Source organism: Crotalus tigris, unplaced genomic scaffold (genome assembly GCF_016545835.1).
Source record: "Crotalus tigris isolate CLP2741 ecotype Arizona unplaced genomic scaffold, ASM1654583v1 scf7180000017771.5222438, whole genome shotgun sequence".
Taxonomy (NCBI): domain Eukaryota; kingdom Metazoa; phylum Chordata; class Lepidosauria; order Squamata; family Viperidae; genus Crotalus; species Crotalus tigris.
The window spans coordinates 429,767-453,134 of record NW_024096622.1 but is presented as its reverse complement, the minus strand read 5'-3'; the positions used below and the strand labels follow the sequence as shown (position 1 = coordinate 453,134).

General features: G+C 36.7%; 1 protein-coding gene across 1 annotated transcript; it reads right to left on the bottom strand.

Annotated features, from left to right (window-relative positions):
• Positions 1 to 9,196: 9,196 nt before the first annotated feature.
• Positions 9,197 to 22,102, bottom strand: EMC7 (ER membrane protein complex subunit 7). Its single transcript, XM_039341581.1, has 5 exons — positions 21,809 to 22,102; positions 19,031 to 19,150; positions 17,472 to 17,610; positions 15,342 to 15,422; positions 9,197 to 13,554 (listed from the first exon to the last, which is right to left on the bottom strand). The coding sequence occupies exons 1-5, from the start codon at positions 22,054 to 22,056 to the stop codon at positions 13,402 to 13,404; spliced, it is 741 nt and encodes a 246-aa protein (XP_039197515.1). The 5' UTR covers positions 22,057 to 22,102; the 3' UTR covers positions 9,197 to 13,401.
• Between the last annotated feature and the right edge of the window lie 1,266 nt (positions 22,103 to 23,368).

Sequence of the window (23,368 nt, the reverse complement as noted above, 5' to 3'; positions counted from 1 at the left end):
AGACTGAGTGGGACTAAAAAGTTCAATCAATCAATTCCAACTTTGCAAGATCTTTTTTCCCCCGCAAATTGAAATTGACTGATTGAACCTTTTTTTTTTTTTTTTTTTTTTTTGCACACGGCTGCGGAGGCCTAAAGCGAAAAGGTTTTATAAAAGGCAGCTGAAGGCCTAGGACTGGGGCGACGGCGCACGTGCCCACAGAGAGGGCTCTGAGTGCCGCCTCTGGCATCCGTGCCATAGGGTCGCCACCACTGCCCTAGAGCTCCAGGTAAACTTTAAGACGTTTTGCATACAGCTGAAGTGTGGGATCTGGTACAGGCAGTGCAAGGTAAGCTTCTGATATGCAGCTACAGTCCAGGACAGCTCTTCCCTTAAATTCATTTTTATTTGTGCATAGATAGATGAAAATACTGACCTCATGATCAGACATGACTACAAGGTCACAGACGGGAGAGGGATCCTGCAGTGGGAGCATTGGAGCCCAATAGATGACTTCTCCAGGCAATATAGATGTATGTAAAGGAAATAGCGTTCCACTTTCTGGTGGAAAATACTGTCCTCTGCAACACCTTGACCCAGCATCAGCCCACCTCAGCAGCAAGTTGACTTCAAGATGAAGGCTCCATTTTGAGAACATACATGTTGGGTTACAGTAGGGCAATGAAACTGTGTGGATGAACCCAAAGTAATATTTGCCTAAAGTGTTTACATGTCAATCTACGTGATGAAAGGAAGATGTTGCACTGCAGATCTGGGAAGTAAGAATATTTTTTTAGCCCTTTACATTTTTTATAGATGTACTCTGCTGTCAGTTTTCTGAGGTCAGCAGCAGTGAAAAAGTGTTCAGCAAGTAAAAGCTCCTGAACTTAGTCAAACTCCCAGAGGAAGGTGAAAGAATCCTGCTCTCCTTATCTGATTAAAAGAAGAATTATTTCTGTCAGAAAAACTGAGATTTCCAGAGGAAATGATGAACTCTCTCTTATTATGCCTGATGTGGGCAAAGCTTATGTTCTCTATCACAAATGTCTGGACAAGAGACAAAAAGCAAATGTTAATGATTACAAGGTCTCTTTTGTAGATTCATTTGTTACAGACCTTAGAAACAATATTTTTACACTTGCCCTTAGCTAAGATTTTGTTGCAGAGCTCTGGCAATTTATCTATTTGTGTAGAAACTTGGCCACAGTGATCTGGTAGAAAACTTGCTCTGTTTCACAGTTAAGGGTGTTTATTTGTTTAATTCCAGCAAGTGATGTTTAATAGCACATCGTGATATACTTTATTTTCTTATTTTATTTTTAACTCTAGTTTTGTATCAGTGTATCAAGAGATTACAGTGTTCGTTTTATATCAGTGTATCACTGTAAGATTTTGTATCAGTGTATCACTGTAAGATTACAGTGTAAGATTACAGTGTATTACAGTGTAAGATTACAGTGTTCGTTTCAGGCTATGGAACTTAGTCATCATCTGGCACTTAATTTGATTTTTGAGATTCTTGCACTAGTCAGGGTTCTCAACCTTGGCAACTTTAAGACTTGTGGATTTCAACTCCCAGAATTCCTCAGCCAGCAAGCTGGCTGAGGAATTCTGGGAATTGAAGTCCACGTCTTAAAGTTGCCAAGGTTGAGAACCCCTGCTTGACTAGAGGGAAACAAAGAGGTACAGAAAAATGTAGCTTTTTACAGCCATCTAGTGGCCAATTATTTTGTAATCCAAATTTAGTGGCTTCAACTTAATGCAGACAACTTTTTACAATTGTTTGGCAATCTCTGAAAACATATCTACAAGTTCAATTGGGGCTAAGGTGTTGAGGTAATAGCTTTTTTAAAATTTGTAAAAAAAACTATATGATCTAGGCCAACACTCAGCCTTTTTTGTTTCTCCAGTTGCCTTGTTTTTGTCCTTCAGTCCCTATTTCCCCTCACCATCACTTGGCCCTCAAGTGCAGAACTGTTTGCAAATAGAAAACATGGCTGTCCTAAGGGACCCTGGAAAACCAAAGCTAATGTTACAGAGTTCTTCTTATAACTGAAATGATCACATATAATTCATACTGATCATGTTGGTGGTACATGGCAGAAATCATAGGTACATGCAAGTGGAGAATGCTAAATTGGGGAAGGCATGTTTTGTTACCCTGATTTCACATTTTTTTACATGCAAAATTTCCATCTTTCAATAAGATGTAAATACAGTTAAGTATAACTAGAGATCTGGATTTTCTATTTACTTCCAAGCTTCAGGAAGCCTTAAAAAGCAGTATCCTCTGAGAATACCCAATCTCACTTGTCTAACCTGACTTGGCTAACTCCAATTAACCTTGTTGCCCAGAGCAGCCTTTAGAAGGATGCCACTGCACCTACAGCTGGCTGTTTGGGTTACACCCTGGATCTTTTACCAGTAGGGCTGCATCCCTAGTCAGCCAGGTTAACACTCCTTCACCCAATTCAAGCCCAAAGGGTTAAAGGAAGGACTAACTAAGGATATGGGCTAGCAAGTGCAGAAGACAGACAATGGCAGTAATGATGACAAAGTAAAGCAAATGACAGAACTGTAGCAGTGACAAAGGGGTATTGAGATCTATCAAGAAAAGAATAGCATTAGTCTGACCCAGGGGAAGAAAAGGAGTTGTAGGTTTGTTCCAGCAGCTGTGCTCAAGTTTGGCTTGGTGCACAGTTTAAGGATTCAGCCATTATTCTGCCTCCCAGCCTGACTGTACCAAATGACCACTAGAAACGGAAGGAGCAAAGACTCTCCATTTCTGCAGAAGGGTTAAGGAAGGGATACAGGTAACCAATTAAGTTGAGAGGCTGAGGTTAATCCTATCCAAACCAAAATGTACCTGCAAGACAATGAGAGGAAGGGACCAGGGCCCATACAGGGGTGTCAAAAACATCAAGATGGTGGCTTCAACTTTGCATTAAAAGCCTTGCAACTTTTTTCATGTGTTTACATGTCTGACCCAGCCTGGACCAGTTTAAAAAGCTTTCTCCTAAGAAAACCAGCCATGTATCCTATTTCGGTCCGTCTCCAGTTTTTCTCCACAAGGGACAAGTGTAAACACAAGCACATCCCTGCAACAGTGTATCTCTGCCCAGCTAGACAACAGTCAGACACTGCAAAATATGTTATTTCAGTTATAGAACTTTTATTTCCTGATTTTATGGCAGCTCAGGAACACCCAGAGAAATGGATTTTTTAAAATAATTTTACTTTGTTCTCATAGCAATAAAAGAGGAAATAGGCTATGAATTGTATATATGGCAGCTGCAGCAAAAGCAAGAGATATTATTTTCTTCTTTGACACAGGTTCTTCTACTTTAATATTGGAAGTAAAATGCCAAATAATTGCAAAAATATAACCATTATATGAGGCTCAGGCATTTTTTGTTTGGAATGTAGTAAATAAATAAGTGAAAAGCTATAACCTGGAAGAAAATTATTAACTGTAAAATAGATTGTAAGCAACCCATTAAAAGAAATCCAGCAACTATCTAGAAAGCAATCAGGAAAGATTTTTTTTTTAAATTAAAATGGCAACACATTCTGCAAATTGTCTTATTTTATTGCATAAACAGTCATGCAGCTACTAAGTGAGTTCTCAAATATATGTGATCATCCTATCAAAAAAATTTTCTGAGAATTTCATATTACTTGTGAAATGCCCCTTTTAGCAACAGGTACCTAAATCTAAAGTTTCTTTGTTCCTTTTTTATTTTTACTGAGGGTGGTGAGATGAGGAAAAAGTAGTTTTGCTCAGGAAAATGTCGAATTGCCTTATTTCAGTAAGCCAGGATTTTCTGCCTAGTATGCTTTTAACAAATTGCAAGCCATTCTATAATCGTCAATGGATCGCCCAAAGCATGAAACTACATGAGTAACTAAGATCACACTAACACTGAGCCTTCAATTCGCCATTCCAGACACCAGGCTAGGGTTAAGTGTAAATCCATGAATAACTCAATGGCTAAAGCAGCTTAGATTAATTTAGATGGACCAGTTCCACTAAAGTACCTATAAAACATTCATTAGAATCCTTAAAGGAGACTTTTGGTTGGCCTGGCTACTAATGGTTCTCTGTTGATGTTATACTATTGATAATGCTGTAAAGTGGAGGTAAGGTAAAGGTTTCCTTTGTCCAGTTGTATCTGACTCTAGGAAGTGGTATTCATCTCCATTTCCTAGCCAAGGGAGCCAACATTGTCCAACATGGTCATGTAGCAACATGCTGAGGCATGTTACCTTCCCTCCGAAGTGGTACCTATTTATTTACCTGCATTTGCATGCTTTCATACTGCTAGGTTAGCAGAAGCTGGGGGAAAATGGGAGCTCATCACATCACACAATACTTGGGGCTCAAACTACCAACCTTCCGGTCGACAAGCATAGTGTCTTAACTGCTAGGCCACCGTGCCCCCGCCTACAGTAGGGTACCTCCATATAATAAAAAGTCAACAGATTTCCCTGCCTCTTTCTGTCCATGGTGAAGTTCTCATTAGGTCACTGCTCAAGTGAACTGGCTACACAGGACCATAGGGATGCTTTCTTCTCCTATAACTCCAAGATTACATCCAGATAATGTACTTGCTTTGTTTAATGCATCTTTTCAGCCAGGGCCCAGTAATGATAGAAAACAGGGGCAGAAAATGCTTCATGATGATCAGTGAGGTACATTGCAGCTGCATTATCCAAAATTTATATGTGTAGTATTCTGTATAGACACATTTTGCAGTTTTTAAAGAACATTGGATCATCTTTGATGAAGCTTTATACTACAAATGGTATGAGTGAAACTGTAGAAAAAATGGACTTTTTAAATGCCATTAAACTGCATTAGTACTTTCTTTTCCTTCCTTCTTTCCTTCCTTCCTTCTTTCCTTCCTTCCTTTCTTTTTATTTCTTTCTTTCTTCTTTCTCCTTCCTTCCTTCCTTCAACTAGGAAGGGATGAATAGAACGCTTACATGCTCTGTCTTGGAATATATACGATGTACTATGTATGGGAAAGGTTGCATTTTTTTTCATCTCAGCTAAGTTTTGCATCAGTTGTGCATCCCCATTGACGAGATATATGGACTCCCGTAATGTCATTCCAATTCAAAATGGATTGCCATTATGCTGAGAAAGATTTACAACCATGTAAGAGCATCTGCTCACATGAATGGTACTTCCACACCATCTAACTCAGCTAGCAAAGCAAATTGCTAATTTACTCTCAAGGTCACTGAATGAGGCCATTTCCTTTGTCTAGTGAGAGTCAGGAATAGAATAGAGTAGAGTAGAGTAGAGTAGAGTAGAGTAGAGTAGAGTAGAGTAGAGTAGAGTAGAGCAGAGCAGAGCAGAGCAGAGTAGAATAATAGACTAGAGCAGGAGGTCCTATACCATCTCAGTCAGATGATTGTCCAGTCTCTTTTTAAAAACTTCCAGTGATGGAGTGCCCACGATTTTTGGGGGTAAGCTGTTCCATTGGTTGATTGTCCTCACTGTCAGGAAGTTTCTCCTTAATTCCAGGTTGCTTCTCTCCTTGATCGGCTTCCAACCATTAGATCCTATGGGTCATTCATTTGGCTTGAAATCTGAAAGATAGTTGCTTCAGCATCTTTAGAGTAATAGCTACTTTGTGCCATCCCTTCAAACTGCAAAGAAAGTAATATTTGTGTCACTGCTAGTTTCCTAAGCATATACTTGCCTGGAATTCCTGTAAGAGAAGACAAATTAATTGCTGCAAATACAGAGTTCCAATGAGCAACTGTTTCACAAATTGCATGGGAAAGTGGGGTTCTTTATCTGAGTTTTAAAATTTTAATAAATTGGCCTCCTAGAAAACAACCGTATGCATTAAGGATACTGCCAAGAAAGATTAGGGAGAGCCGAGTTTTATCATCAATGCATGAGGAATTCTGAATTTTAGTCTCTCCTATTAAATTTTCTTGTGAAAAGCTTGTTTTCATTGGCTAGATTAAACAGCAACAAATATACCACTGATAGATCTAAAGGGCCAAGTTGAAGACTGATCGTTCTGGAGATAAACCATATGGCCTCTTGCAACATTGAGTATTCCCAATTCTTTTCAGATGATTTTGGATCGTTCTTTGGGGAAGGGGAGGAGGAATTCCACTTCCAGTTTTCTTCCTGAACATTTTACATCTGCTAACTTGGAGGTTGCTGACCCAGCTGATTCCCTATTCCCCATGGTTAGTCATGAGCTCTGCAAAGAAGGGGCATGAAGTAAAGCATATGCTAAAGTAACCCTGAAATCCTATATCCTCTTGCTCAGTATTCCCCAAACATTGGGAAAGTGAAGTTCTCTTCCTCAATTAAAAGTGAAGACACAATATATTCTTATCTCAAAGCACTCTACTTTTACAGTGTGCTATGAGTCACAATGATCAGTTCTTAGTGAAGTCCTCCCACACAGTGCATCTTTTGCGTGAGTCATCAAGCAGGGCAAGTGGTTCACTTAGAAATTGGCAAGAACAAAGAGCAATTCATGCTCTGAAATGGGACAGTGCCTCCTCTGGGAATGGATAATTCTGTTACGTCTTTACTTTGGGAACAAGTGAATGTGCCAGTCATGTAGATACATGGCAGTATTACCCTTGGTGGATATTAGCTTGAATGAGTCAATTGAGCAGTGTATGCTGCAGAAATTCAATGTGCAGCCACCTTCGTGTTAGGGATACATAATCCTTGCATGATTTATTTCGTACGGTTTCCTAGCAGTTCTCTCAGGAGATACTATGTGGAAAACACTATTTCCAATGCTGCCAGTGTTTATTCAGGTCACTGATGGAGTTTCTAGTGTTGAGATGCCTTGGATAACCCCAGAAATGAATCTATGAATCACTTTTTGTAACACTGTTTTGCAGAAAGAATAGGGTGGTATCAGCTATACCCTAAGCCAGTGGTGGCGAACCTATGGCATGAGTGCCAGAGGTGGCACTCAGAGACCTCTCTGTGGGCATGTGCACCATCGCTGGGTTTTATAAAACCTTTTCCCTTTAGGCCTCCGCCGCTGTGTAAAAAAAAAAAGGTTCAGTCAATTTCAACTTCTTGCAGGAAAAAAAAAAGATCTTGCAAAGTTGGAATTGATTGAACTTTTTAGTCCCACCCAGTCTGCTGTTACTACCACAGACACGCCCACCCAATGGGCCATGCCCACCCAACGGGCCACACCCACCCAGCACCCGACCATGCATAAGTGGGTTTTGGGTTGCAGTTTGGGCATTCGGTCTCTAAAAGGTTTGCCATCACTGCCCTAAGCATAGTAAACAAAGGGTTGCTACATTTGAGCTGCCAAAATGGGGTGACCAGCAAAAAAGAACAGCAGGCCTGAAAGCCTAAATAATATTTATTAAATTGTGAAAGTATGTATTTAAGTTAAATTGAGATACATTTTATGTATTAACAGCAACAAAAATCCACAGTTTACCTGTTATGATGCTAACAAATATTAATTTCACCAGAAGTGGTACAAAGTAGTGTTGGTTATTCTTAGCCAGTATTTGGCATAATAAAAATTAGCTTTAAAATTGTATGTACTTAAGTGAAAACATTTTATGCTGTGAATTATATGAAAAGTCTTAACTAGAGAATATTTAATATGTATTTTCTCCAAATAATATTAAAATCTACCCACATACAATAAACTCATGGATGATAAACACCAACAACAGCTCGGGTTTTTTTCCCCTTTCACGGACATTATTTAGAAAAGGCTTTATTGAAAACATGTGAAATTCAGCAGTTTTTGTAACTATTTCTACTGCACAGATGTCAAACTCGCCACGTCAAGTGATGTATCGTGACTTTTATCGCATTGCCGAACTGGGGTGGGTGCAGCCTCCGCATAACTAACGGCAGTTTGATACCCCTGATCTATTGGTGCCTCTGTGGAGATAACTGAAAGACCTATTAAGCTGGATATAGGAAAACATTATAGACCTATAAGTGCTTATAAACTGATAACATTTGCTCTCATAGCATCCTGTATGAATCATAATTCGTCAATACTTTCTCCTCATTGGGATCATGTCTCCTGAGTGGACAGTTGTATCAACCTGTCAATAGTCAAACATTGATGAAGGAAAACTTTGATTTGTTCCTCCCAGATCACAAATCATCTAAATGCTTCACCATTTCAGCCTTCGTTCAGCGTGCAATGCGCTGCTTGCTAAGCAGAGCAGTTAAAACTAGAGAGGGAAATGAAGAGTTTCTGCAAGTTAGTAGTGCTCCTTAGTGTATTTTAATATTTGTATTTGGAAAGCAACCACTTAATTTATAATTTAAGAGTAGGCCAAATGCCTAGCTTATTTACTATTGGCATGAGACCCTGAGTGTAACTTAGTTACAGTTGCTATGGAAGAAAGGCTTCTAGCTGTTCTTTTGAAATGATGATGTTTGAATTGTCAATGGGTCAACAAAGTTGAATTGATGGCTCAAAGCTCCCTAGGAATAGGATTAATCATAAGGTATGATCAGGATTTTAAAACAAGGAGAGTTTGAAGTTAACCTGCCAATATAGAAACAATTAAGAATGGAGTCACATTACCTATGCTTGTTTAATATGTAAAATAGCTTACCTTCAAATACCTGACCACTTCCTCCCTATTATCTCTGGGAGACAAGAGTAGCAGTTTTGGTCTGAGAATAATCATACTGCCTCCAAATGGTTATCATTATTAATTTTAGTCCAATTTGTCAGTGTGCTGTAAGCTGTTTGGTCTCTTCAGAACTGGAGTGGCATATAGGCTGAATAAAATTGTTACTTGGAATTTTAGGCTCAATTATTACTTAATAAAGGTTATATTAGCATTATAGCATGGCATCTATGCCTCCTTTGAAGTTCTGGAAACTGTGTTTTCCTTTTTAACAATTTTTTACAAACAGAAATTAGCCTAGTCATAAACTAAACAACAGGTACATATTGTTAAAGAAGCCTCAATGGGAAAGGAAAAGATGCAACACATTTTAAGAATGTATCTTTTCTTATTTCAATGTCTTTCACTGTTGCTTTCTGATGTAGCATGTATATCAAATAAAGGCAACAAAATGAAATATATAAACAAGGCATTAATTACTTCTTGGGAAAATTAAAATAGGAGAACAGCAACTGGAGCGAGGAATCGGATTACTGAGAGAAGAACTAAAGCATCAGAAAATTTGGAATAATAAGCAAGACCAACACAAAAAGGCTTGAAATCATTTATTTATTATCAGTTAGAAACAGCATGCTTTGAATGCAGGTATGTTCCACAAGTTAGAAGTGTCCTGAGATGAGCTTCTAGTGTGCTCCTAGTGACAAGCAACCCATTTTTTGCATTTCTGTGAATAAATTAATCTACTTTATAAGGATACAACTTGGGAGAAGACTTCCATGGAAATACAATAATCCATAATTGCATGTTTGACTTGGGCTTAATGTGTTCCATGAACTGAGTTAACTGTAATTTATTAAATAATTTATGGTAAAACAATCTATGGCTTGGCTTAATTTGTGACACAGATCTTTCTCAATTGTGCACTTGTGCTGTTCAAGCAAACTAAGCTATGGTTTCTTTTAATTATAATTTGAACAAACCATGGTAGTCTAGTCCACACTGGTAGTCTAGTCCACACTTTATATCAGATGGTTTATCATTATAAAATATAATTTTCTTTTCCCACTAAGGGAGGTAAGAAAGGATTCTTGGGAATACATGCTTCCAATTATACCCAAAATAGCATTTTCAAGTGCTTTAATCACCTCATTTGTTTTTGCCAACTTTTAAGCTAAAAAGCAATGAGCCATTTTCACTTCTTTGTATAAGCCTACTTTTTATACTCTGTATTTCATGGAATATTTTTTTCAGTGCCTCACCTGTAATACCACTCCAGTATCAGGATATGAATAAAACAGGAAACACATTTTGGTGTGAACCCAGAGCAAACCATTCTGTTTTGAAATTTTGCCAGACTGCAGCTTAGCAGAAAACAAACTGTGAGGGATCCTATAATTTTTGTATATGGTGAGTAGGGCAAAATGTATCACTTTCTTTCTCCATTCACGATCCCCCAGGACAGCATAAGTCATCAGCCTGTTGGTCTCGATTTTCACAGACCTCTTGTCCTTCACCATTGACCTGCTCATCTGTTTCCAATTGCAATGGACTTAGCAGCAAAGGAAAGACATTCCTCAGCAGTTTGCCCACCTCGGATCCTCCTTCTAATTTTTCCTCTCCTCGGTGCCTTGGCTTTTTCATGCCATTACCTGCCAAACTGCTCAGAACAACTGTGTTTCAGTCCATAACCTCTCTTTCAGTTTGAGGCTGGATCATCCCAAACCAAATTCTTTCATATATGGAATCATTAGAATACCTACTACACCTCTACTTAAACTGAAAGAACTGTTTGGCTAACTCATAAACAGCTTCTGAAATGGACAACAGATGTCAAGATGGATAAATGTGAGCTAGATAGAACTGTGTTTCAGTGGATTTATAACACCTCAAACAACTTCACCTAAGAGATATTGAAAAATGGCCGTGCATCATTCTGAAGGGCTTTCACATTGAAGATGGGAAAAAAAATGGAACCAAATTTGCAGGCAACACCAAATTCGCAATATTAACTAACAAGTTTAAAGAACAAGCCTATAGTTTGAAATGAACTCCACAAGCTTGAACACCAGGTCAAATCCAACAAGTTAAAAGTCTTGCAAAATCATACATATATGCACAGTATTGAGATGAGGTAGCCTGGCAACAGTGCATGTGAAAAAAAGATTTTAGTACTAACTATCAGATGAAGATGTTAGAAGATGAAGACCAATGCACTTTTTGGGTGACATAAATAAAAGCATTGTGTTTGGATCACCGGAGGTAATAGGTTCCAGTGCACTATTTGTTGTTACGTGCTTGAGTGCTGTGTTTAGTTCTGGGCCCTGCACTTTTAAAAAGGGAATATGGAGAAGCTGGATCAAATTCAGTGGACAGGTATTAGGAGGACTGAAAGCCTGGAACCAAGCACTTGGAAAAGAGAAAATTAAGGTGAAGTCTACATTTAAACGGCTGCTAGATACAGAAAGAAACAGACCTATTCTTTGTTATTAGATAGTAGAACAGCCTGGCAGGCACAATGAAAGGTCTTTCCCTCACACCTTAAGGTTTTCAAAGATGGCCACTCAGTGGGGATGATTTAGTGACTTCGTATGTTGAACATAGCCTTGAACTAGGTAACCAATAAAGTCCCTTCTCACTCATTTTATCAGTCTACTTTGAGAGAGTATTCCATTAGAACTGTTTTCTAGCTACATGCCATTGGAATATTAATATTTTCCCCCATGTATCTAATATGTGTGAAAGAAACCTTCCTTGGACTAACTGCTTCATTTAAAGCAGCCCACCATAAGTGAAATGATTCATTACTGAAAACAGAAAAAAGCTAAATATTTTGAGGTGAATAAGCAAATTTAAACCATGATGATTAACAAATTAATTTCCCTTCATCCTATTTTGTTAAGTTGCTTGTTTGATGTGAATTATTGCAACTACAAAATGGGAGATTGTGTTCTAGTTCCACTCTGGGCACAAAGGCCAGCTGGGTGAATCTTGGGACAGTCACATTTTCTCAACCCTAGGAGGAGGCAATGGCAAACCACTTCTGAAAAACCTTACCAAGAAAACCGCAGGGACATGTTCAGGCAATCTCTGAGAATTTGACACAACTGAATGGAAAAAAAAAAACAGCACACAATTGTATTTGACTCTGACAAAAAATTTGTACTTGACTGTCAAAAAATTCAGAATGAATGGCTCCTCTGACTTTAACCCTTCAATCTATAATCATGGATAGCAGAATCAAATCTGACACTTCATAATGTTTTTGTTGTCATATAACTGTTTGGACAACTTTTCAGTGCTGAGAGAAATACAAGTGTTTGATTATGTGAAATCTCAATTTAACAAACTACAACTTTGCATGCAAAAGACCAAATCTCCATCTAATTATTCTCCCATGAAACAAGCCTGCCATATATATAATATTTTGGAAGAGGCAGTTATATATTAATTTTGCAATGACCAAATTATGTAAGCTGCCATGATGTACTTTTGCATTAACATTTGGAATATGACTTTATTCCAAATTTTTCTGCGAAATGAGGAAATTGGATTCAAGACTAAGCTGGGTTCCCCTCTGTCTTTGTTTCTGCACTGTCCCCTTGACATACATTCATTAATTTCTATTCTTAGCAAAATACTACCTGCCAATTCCCCCCCCCCCCCCCGGTGGCTGTAAAACACTTAAGTTTAGAGATACTGGAATTGAAACTGAGATAAAAGGACTATGACTATTATTTTGCTGATGTCTACTTAGCTCTATGGGCAAAGGTATTTCTGTGGCAAACTAGTGGCTTTTGACTTTGAATAAATGTCTAATTATCATGCATTACACCTACCAAAAAACAAAAAAAAGCAGAATAAATTATTTCTCTCAGATACTAAATAGGGATTACTGCTTTTCCTGAAACTTTCTCTAGTCTTGACTATAAAAATCATAGAATAGATATAAGCTTCTAGGTCAGCTATTTTGCTTATTTTATCAAGAACAGGGAAGGAGTTGAAACCTAATAATTACATAAATCACCTCTGTATTAATATTGTACTCAATCAATCCATAATTGCTCCGTTCTTCAGATGTTAGCATCACGAAAAGCTATTCCATTAGCCTTGTATTACAAGTTTGTAGTGACAAACTATGTCAAATAATTGGCTCTCTTTAGTTATACCAGCACAGAATTGTATTACCTTTTATAAACTTACAATACAAGGTACTCAGGGAATCCTTTTTAAAAGTAAGATTAATAGAGGAACATGTGTTTATCACTGGGGATTTGCCTAAACAAGGCTTAAATAATGAGAAATATCAAAGCATCCCATAGAAAAAAATATCAAAGAAATTTGGGAATGAATCAAATAGGAAGTTAAACTAAGATTCTGGAAGAAAACATCTGAAACTTTTTCCAGAAAAAAATGTAGCAATTGTGTTGAATATTAAGAAATGCACAATTATACCATTGCCATTATTAAAGAATGTTTTCTATTTCTTAAAATTAAATTATTTACAGTGATGTATTGTTTAAGAATCATTAATATATTGCACATAATTTAAATTCTTTAATGTCATTCTCTACAAAGGAGTTAAATTATCATCAGTACTGACCTTACATATTTTAGACAGAAGTGATGCGCCCGGGTATTTCAAGAACAAGATATTTAAATAGATTAAAAAGCTACAGTTGTATCCTCTCAAAATTCAAACTGAATCAAGGTTACAGTAGTGGCTTTCTGTTCTTTCACAGAGCATCCAGATGATAACACATCACAGAGCTGTGCAAATTGTGGTTCCAGGAAAAGAAACAACTACCTCCTTTTTCCCGCACCACTTTTTCCTATTTTACTGCTACTGCCAGTAGACTTGCTGGAAGATTTTGAAGAGAAAAGTCTTGTCATAAACTCTGACACATCAGGCAGCTCATGGTTAGAATTCAACATATTCATGGATTGCTCCATTTCCTAAATACATACAAACAGAGGAAAGTATAAGAAAAAACCATTTCTAAATCATATACTAAAGAATAGACAGTGAATTTTTACACTTTGCATTTGCTCTCTATCACACAACCCCACTACAGACTCCTCTATACAGCCAGTGTGAAGAACTTAAAAGATAATTATTACATATATAGGAAAGAAACTACTAAAAACAAAAAAGCTTAAAAACATGTCTAAAGTAGTCTTACAGGACAATGTTGATTCTTACACATTTTGAAAAACTGGAAAATCTCAGTTCTAAGTGTTATTTTTTTTATAGCTTTTCTTCAAACAAATGAGCAGAGATATCATCCAAGCACAATAATTGACTATTTTGACATTTCAGGATCTAGACTAGAGTGAAATGGGAATAACCTGAAAATAACATGATACCTGTAAAGAACTACTGAAGACAAAGATAATTCAGAGGAAATAAAAATTAATACCAACTGAACCCCAGAAGCAGCAGCCAAAGGCACACAGTAAGCACCACTAAATATAGAAGATTTAGTAAACACCTTGAGTCTCCATTTTGTTCTAGCCCTCCGCTATTCGGCATAATGCATGGTGAAAGGACAATGAATTAAAATAATGTAAGAAATATTATACTATAACTTCCTACTATTGTGAATTAAATATTATACTACAACTTCCTACTATTGTGAATTTATCAAAAGTGTGGAAATTCTTGCAGAAATCATAATGACAAAGAGAAGGAGAGGACATCATAAGGTGGCAGAAAATTTAAAAGACTTATACTCAGCACAGAAACTGAATTCTTTTTAACCAAGGTTAGTTAAAACATTTTTATTAGAAATCAGTACTAAACAATTTGCTACAGTGAATGCAAAAAGGCTCTTGATCTAACATCAGAGCAGTTCAAAAAATCAAATCATAGTAGAGCACCCATGCTCAGGTAGCCATAGAGGTTCTGTCCAGGACTTTGCTTTAATTAACAATGTTTACTAGAGCTCTCATATCCAAAAAGAAAAAGGAAAAAAGAGTATGCTAATTCCAAATAGGAGTAAAAGAAAGTTTACGCAGCAAGTGCCTTTACTGGTGACTAAAGAGTAAAAGCTAACATCCTCCAAAATAAACTTTGATGAAATATGGGATAAACCCACATGGAAAACAAATCTGCTCTTCAAGATTTCCCATTCAATCATCAAATGAGAGGACATTAATTCTCTCGTGGGAATGCTTTCTTGATTTGACTTTGAGATTCAGAGCACACCACAGTATTTTGTGTAGGTGGGGAGCACAAAACTGCTGAAATTAAGATTATCCAGCAAATGTTTATCACATTTGGTTTTCCATGTAGGGGTTTAACTAGGCTGATGCCTGGGAGAAGGGTATTTTTGTTTCAGGTAAGCTTCATAGGATGTGGTGAGCAGGCTACTATCATTTTATGAGAAAGGCAGCCATACAGGTCCTATAAATAAATGTCATTTTACCACATGAGGCTATCTCCATTTTCTTTAAGCCCATCCTATATTTCATAAGCTTTTGGGGGAATGCAAATAAAACATGGAAAAACTGATCTCCTTTTATGTCATAAACCCTACTTTCCAGTAATAATTTCCATATTCTTTTCATTGTTGGAAGTTTTTAGCTCAGAATTATATTTCAGTTATAGAAATAAACCAAAATCTCACTATTATATCTGACACTTTCTGATTCTGTATATTATATATCTATATCTATACCTATACTTACATCTATATCTAGATTCAATATTTGCAGTTTTCACTTTTGCAAAGCTTACTCACCCGCCTCATGTCAGGATCACTTGTATTGACAACTTTAGGTAATAATACAAAGATTAGTAATGGAAGGATCATCATCAAAACCTTAAACAGAAAAAAATTCAAAAGGTATTATTAATTCATTAACCATTTGATGCTTGATGTTACTGTTAACCATTTAATGCTTAAAATAAATCACTCCTCTTGAAAACTACTGTAGTTTTGTGAACGATCAAAAACAAAGTCATGAAAATAAATTGAATATATTATGACTAATCTGAATTCACCTAATTCACATGATCATTATTTGTTTGATATTAGCTAAAACTATTGAATCTTTCATAACAAAGTATGATGATCAGAAATATTCAAGACACAGCTTCATACAATTTCTTAAGACTGAGAAAAGGTTACCTTAAGGTTACTTAAGTTACATTTATCAAATGTGTTCTAAATAGCCAGAGATTACAAATCTCTTGGGATTATAAAGCATATTTGTTCTTTACTATATTGAAAGGAAGGATCAATACCAAATAGTAGATACTATAACAGATTTTTTTCTAAAAAAAATTAAAATAATGAATTTGAATGGTAGCAGCAGTATAAAATATTAAAAGCTGTTCAATAGTGTAACTGTATTTTTCAAGACTTTGTGGGCACTAACTGAAGGAATTTAAGAAGAATTTGGATGGCCATTATCAAATAACCTATAATTGAATTTCACAATGGCGTTCTTCTCTTAGTACTAAATTATACAACTTTTAAGATTCTTTCAAGCCTATGATTAACAGATTGATTTTATTATGAGCTCGTTATCTGCAATCATTTTCCCTATAATTCTGAAGTCATTTTTAATATGTAAAAAACAAGTAGAGCCACTCATCCAAAAAGTTATTTACCATAAATGCCGACGTATAAGACGACTTCCGTGAGTGCTGAAATCGGTGCCAAAGACGGGGGTCGTCTTATACGCCGAGTCGTCTTATACGCCGGAAATACTGGTAGTTTCCGGCGTATAAGACAACGTTCTAGGAATGCGGCTCGGCTATAAAGACGGGGGTCGTCTTATACGCCGGGTCGCCTAATACAGCGGCATATACGGTAGACGCTCTGATTTTATATCTACAAAAATCAAAATAGTGCAAGCAATGGTATTCCCTGTGATACTCTATGGGAACAAAACCTGGACTGTGACAAAGTAGGATTGAAAGAGTATTGATACTTTTGAACTTTAGTGTTGGAGAAGACTCCTCACAATATTGTGGACAGCCAGGAAACAAATGGAACAAATCAACCCTTCAAGGCATAAATGACAATATTCTACTTTGGACATATTATGTGAAGGCCTAGCTCTCTGGAGAAGGCTCAGAAAAGTGCAAGGAAAGAGAAGAGGGTGATCAGCAGCAGCATGAATGGGCTCAGTTACTATAATGATATGTGCAACACTGAAAGACCCATTTAGCAATATATCATCATGACGAAAACATTTATGTGATCACCAAGAGTTGACATCCAATTGATAGCACATAATCAACCAAACAAGAACTACTCAGATTATCTTATGGAAACCAACCTAGTCCAAATGCCTAATTTTAATCAGTATTCCAGGTTTCTAAGACATGATTAAATCTATCTGTAAAGTTTTGCTTTGTTTTTATACTTCACAACTGAGTTCAATATTAAATAAATTAAATTATTAAATAAAATAAATTATTTCAACTTTTATTTATATAATATATAGTATTAAGATACATTATTTTTTGCAAAAAGAACCTACTTGTGAGACAGAAATGACAGAACTGCAATCTTAAACATATTCTTAAGAAAGACTTAGGAAATGAAATTCCTGTTTAGTTAATTCCTCTCAATATATTTTGTGTCAGTCTCCAACACACTTATCCAAAAGTGAATATATCTACTCCACATATTTCCTTACAGAAACTATATAATTTTGTTTATGTCAGACATAGCACTGTTGACATTTCTTAGAACTTACAACATACTAAAATCACCAAATAAAATTCTGAATAATTAAAACGCACAATTAAAACCCACAATAAAATAAAAAAGTTAAAAACTTGTTTAATATGTAATTTTTACAAATGGAAAAATAATCTGATAAACCTGTTTATGTTTACACGATTCCATACATACCATGGGGTTCATTAAAAAATCTGTCCATCCCCAAGACTCTCTCTTTATAAAATATGAAGGAGGCCCAGAAGATTTCATTTGAAGAGGATATGGCAATCGAACAACTTCTGATGTTTTGATATAATTCACATATCTTGCTCTGAAATAAAAAATAAAAGTGTGTTCTATAGATTTTTAAATTAAATGAAAGACATTTTCTTTATCAATACCTCTACACTGTATCCGGTGATAATGTAAGCAGTGCACATCAATGCATTTCCACTGAAGAGCCTACAATTAGATTAAATGCTGCTTATTTGCAGAGAAATGTTCTTAGGACAGCAGTCTAAATTATTATTATTTATTTCAGTGGGAGTCTGCACTGTATGTAGTTGCTACCAGGTTGCTATACAGATAGCCTTCGAATTATGATGGCAGTTGGGACTAGAATTTCTATCACTTAGATTGATAGTCATAAAGCACAATGTTACATCACTGCATTGCTTAGTGACAGCAATCCCAGTCTTCTTTGCTGTTGTTTACCAATTCTTATCAGTTGTTACCCAAAAACCCACCCTGATCCCACTCTCAGCTTGGTCCCTACCAGCCCTGAGATTTGATAAAATATGGGACTTTTTCCTCTTCAATTCCCACCATCTATTTTCCCATCTCTAACCTTTCAACCATGTTGTATTCTGCCACCACACTTGTGATAAAGCGAGGCTGTTAGTAGTAGGTAGGTGGCCATCCCAAGGCAGTCATAAATGCAGTGGGGCCCAAATTATGTTCATGTAACCATGGATACATTGCAACAGCTAAAATCCCCATGTTCAGCATCATTGTAATTTTGAATTGTTGCTGAACCTTAAAAAAAGACTATCCTACCTGAATGGATTTATATTTTCCAAACTCTGGGGCTTTTCCTACAATTTATTAAGGCAAGAGAAGCTTGAGAATGATTTAACTAACATGCCATTTCATCTATGGAGATATTATACCAGGTATCACAACAAGTCAACTACAAGTAAACTACTTCATACAAAATTTATATGAAATATTAAAACTGTAATTTTAAGAAAATCACGTATTAAAGCTAGGTTTTATTTCTTTTTAAATAATTAACAATCATATATGCAAGATAAGTTCAAATTGTTTATGTAATTACAATATGAATATCAACACAGTCTTAGCAATAAAATTATGGCTGCATTAATATACAGCAGTAAATCACCATTTGTTTTAATTGTTATTTATTAAATAGGTCAATGACCTAGTTTACACAATATTCAATCACATTCAATCAAACCAAATTTCATAAGCCAAATGATTTGATTTATATATTGTGATAAGCCAAAGAAACAAGTCTATATATTACATATTACAATGTTCATTAACAAATATTTTATCCCAATAAAAATGAACACAAAATGGCTATTTGGATTTTTGACTCACTAGATCTTAACTTCTCAAAAGCTTTTCCAAATGTAGTATGTTGTATGTAGATATTAAAATTAAGCTTTTCATCTCATAACTTACAAAATATATTAACTTATTGCAATATGAAATTTTAAACAGTTCACCTCATTTTTCCTCTTGAAGTAATATCTACTCGTACTGGTTCAAATTTGTAAGCTGGAGATATAACTTCAACAACGTATGATCCAGAAGGAATATCATGAACTACGAAGCTTCCATCTGTCCTGGTAAAATAGAAAAGAGCCAAACATATAACTCTATCACAGAATATTTTCAGAGATAACACAATAATTTTAGATTACATAACACAAAAAAAGTTTTGCTTAATCAGTTTAGAGCTATATTTCAGACTATTAGACTCTGTGTTAAGAAAATAAGATTATAATTCCTGCCAACATATATGTAGTACAATGGTCTTCGTTACTAACAAGTGACAGTGAACTGGTATAGCAGGGCAGTTATGAATACAAGATAAAACGTTCTAGTTTCTATCTCAGCAGAAACACTAGGCCTGAGACAAGCTGCAAAAATCACTGATACAAAGAATATTTATCTTAGAGACCTGTTGGATTTTCACATAAAAACAAATGAAGTATATTGTTTCCAATACACACACACACACACACACACACACACTATAAATTGGAGTCACACAATGAATATGATTGGTAGATTGTGCTTAAATATATTTAAGTATACAGTTCAGAAAATGTAGTTATCCCTTATATTTCTAAGCTACTCTACATTTTTAATCAAAGTGAATAGACTTTTAAAAAAATACTACCAGTCATAGTGGCTGTAAAAAGACATAAAAACAGTCTCACTGCATCAGGACAAATTTGACATCACACCCCCAAAATTAGGTTTAGATTATTTGCAGATGAGAGGTCAAATTTTTAAAGCTCATCACAGCCTTAAAATTATACTAATTTATAAATAACAGTTTGCAGGTTCTTGCAGTTAAAAATTTGAAGTTTGGTTTATTTTGAGGATTGGCTTATCTGCAATTATATACAGCATTTAAATTCCTTCCAATTAGCTTGATTGGATGACCACTGGTCCCACTATTTTAAGAGAGAAAAAATATTAATATTTAATAAATAAAATAGCAAAATTCTCTGGGAAGTTTACAATAAATCTGCCCACTTTCTTTTTCTAAGCTAAAATTCCAAATGTACTATCCTTTTGTTGTATGGAATGTATTTGAGTCCCCAAATCATATTGGCATCTTCTACATTTTTCCAGCTCTACTATTTTTCCAATATGACCACCAGAACAGTACATAGTTTTATAGATGTAGAAGCATTAGACTTGTAGAAGAACATTGCAATGTTGACAGATATTGTACATTTGAGTCAACATCTTCACTGAACTAACCACTACGATTCTAATCACCTGGCTAGACATCAGGCTTTACCAGAACTCATGTGAAGTTAGGTTTTGCTCTGATGTACATCACTTTACACTTAATGAAATCTTAATCAACCATACAGTGGAATATATTCATTTCTCAATATCAGAAGCAACCTGATTCTGTGTGCATGTACTTCTACTCTGCAGGAATTCATTATGTAATATGAAAAGCTGTGTTAGCATTTCAACACAGAATATAAAAAAGAGGTTAATGCACCCCTTAAAAGCAACTGCGCTTCTGCATAGGGAGAAAGCTTCCCCATCAATATAATGTTTAAAGATACCACAATAATATAACTAATTCAATTTTTGACACTTATAGTTCTAGGTCCAATTCTGATTTACCATTAAGAACAAAAACATAATTAATGGTTGGATGCATGACATTGTATGTCCAAGTTTTAATAAAGATGTACTTTAAAACATGTTGGTATTCATGTTTTCAAATAGCCGAGTATGTGTGTGGAAACTTATCTGCGGATCAGAAATACAAGGATATCTGAAACTGAGCAGTTTATTCTGCCTCAGAGCCGAAAACCAACTGTAAAGATTGAGAGGTATGCTTTGTGAGGCCAAATACGTTTAGAACAAGCTGCTTGTGATCTTCCCAAGGAACAACCCAACCCACACACACTGTGACACAATAAATATGCTCTAAAATTTGTCTTGGCCACTCTGCCTTGACCTAATCCAGGCCAGCTTTCCCTCAGCCTGCTCTCTGGTATAAGATTTTAAGACAGAAAAAATAGTAATAATGGGTAATCATCTCTAGTATTGTTGTCTTTGTCTAAGGAGACAGGAAGCTTTAAATGTTGATATAATTTATATCAAGTCTTCCTTTTAGAAACTTCCTACTCCAACTTTTGCTGTCAATTAGGATCGGCTGGGAAAGTGACTGAACTTCCAAGGCTAAGGATGAATTTGAAGCAGTCTCTCCCCAGGGCCAATTCAGAATCCAAACTCTCATCTACAATCTGCTGGCTCTCCAGGCAAAAACCTCCCTCGACACAAGCTTGACTCCACGGACACAACTATATTGTTTACTTGACAACACCAGAGAAGTATCTTGTCAGTGTCTTCAATTCCTCCTTTAACATTGCGGGGCTTTCTGGTAGTTTTTCACCCAGGTTCTAAGTGCAAAACTTGCTTAATATCTATATTAAGTTCTGCCCCAGGGTTAAACATCGTTGTCATTCCGCTTCTGACATTACTTTGCCCCTTCCTGGTTGCCTAATTTAGCCCTGCGGACGGCTTAACTACAAACCGCGGCCAGCCTCCCGGGGGCTCGCCGAAGAGATGCGAGGATTCAGAGCAAATCAGAAACCAGCTCTCGACGTGCTCCGAAACGCAGCGGGATCCCCCTCGCCTCCACCCAACAAGGACCCCCAGACTGGGTCCGCACGGCCAGACCGGGGCTGGGAGAGAGACGACGGTTGACGACGGTTACCGCCATCGCGGCTGCTACTCACTTGAGGAAGCCGACGTGCTCCTCCCCATCCACCAGCACTCGGCCGCCCGCAATCCAGTCTTGGGGCTTCACCCCCGGCACCACCGCGCGGCCCTCGATCTTAAACCTCTCACCGGCGCCAAGAGCATCCCCGCCAGCACCACCACCACCACTACCGGGCGTTTCTGAAGCCCACGAACGTGAGGGGAACTGTAACAGAACCGCCAGCACTAAAACCGTCCCGAGAAGACCAAAGGGCCTGACCGCCATGATAGCTCTTGCGCCAGATACCGGGATAACGAACAAGCGGAAGGAAGCTTTTTTTTTTTTTTCCCCTACCGGCGCATGCGCCAAGCGACCGGAATGAGCCTTTCGACGTGCCCGGCGCAGCGTGTGGTCACGTGGCAAAGATGGTATGCGCCCGATTCTGGTCCTCGACTCTCAAACTCCGGATTTCCGGTTCCTTCTATAGCGTTCTTTCCGAGGGGATCGTGGAAATGAACCTTGCTTGATAGCCCGTCTTGTTGCCAGACGGGCTATAATATTATTGTGATTCGACAAAAGTATATCCTCCCCTACTCGAACAATCAGGATAAAAATCTTCGTGACCCACCCGAGTGGAAACACTAATTAGATTAATTTTTGCAGCAATTTAATTTTGCAGACACATGGATTTTTTTTTAAGTTTGAAACACCTCCAGTCCCTTACAATATCACTACTGGGTTGCGGCAAATTTATACTTGTGAAGGGTTGCAGAGTATCAAAAGTTTTTCACGGGAAATTAAATTCTCAAAATGTATGTGAACTTTCCTGTTGTTGGGGAAGCAACTGCTTCCTCTGTATATTAACTATGTATAGTGTATGGAATACAGATAGATCGGAGGCATTGCAGAGGTGATATTTAATAGTTTCATTTGTAGATTCATATATTTAGGTTATTAATCAGGTACTGCATTTTATTGAATGTTGCTCTGATTCACTATCTGATAAATATATAAAAATGTTGCACTATAAAGTTTTATTTATTTCAGCAAGAGGGATTAGGATGCAGAAGCTTGACTAGTGATGACTAGTTTGGGCGTGGCTAAGCCATGTTTCTCATCTCAATCATTGCTAAAAGAATCTGAAATGGATCCAAAAGTTAATTTTAAGTGTGTCTGCCTTTCTATATAGTGTCTATTTTAAAGATGCTATGGAAGAAAAACAAAGTTTTACTGGACATTTTTAATTGCAATTTCTAATAAAATTAGTATAAAAAAAGAGCAGCATGCCATTGTGCAAGCTCTTGCCCTTTCAAATATGCACACATCATAATGTACATACATAATTAAGGTGACCAACTTTTTTACAATGAAAAGGACACAAATAAATTAAAGAAAATATCGTAAATAAAAGAAACATTTTATTCATTGCAATAATAATACAGAATACACTACAATATGATAAATGCATAATAAAAACATTTGTAACAATAACATTTTATATTGTAATTATGCTTAAATGCCGCATCCGCCTGCAGCTGCCCCGCCAGCATTGCTGCCCCACCAGGTAGAGCGGGCCCCGCGGCTTCCAAAGCATCAG

What these genes read in the sequence shown, in the direction of transcription:
- EMC7 (XM_039341581.1), bottom strand. Translation starts at nt 22,056, where the DNA reads ATGGCGGTCAGGCCCTTTGGTCTTCTCGGGACGGTTTTAGTGCTGGCG. An exon ending in GAGCACGTCGGCTTCCTCAA is followed by an intron (nt 19,151 to 21,808) that starts GTGAGTAGCAGC and finishes CTATTTTACCAG; the next exon opens with GACAGATGGAAGCTTCGTAG. An exon ending in GTGATCCTGACATGAGGCGG is followed by an intron (nt 13,555 to 15,341) that starts GTGAGTAAGCTT and finishes GTATGTATTTAG; the next exon opens with GAAATGGAGCAATCCATGAA.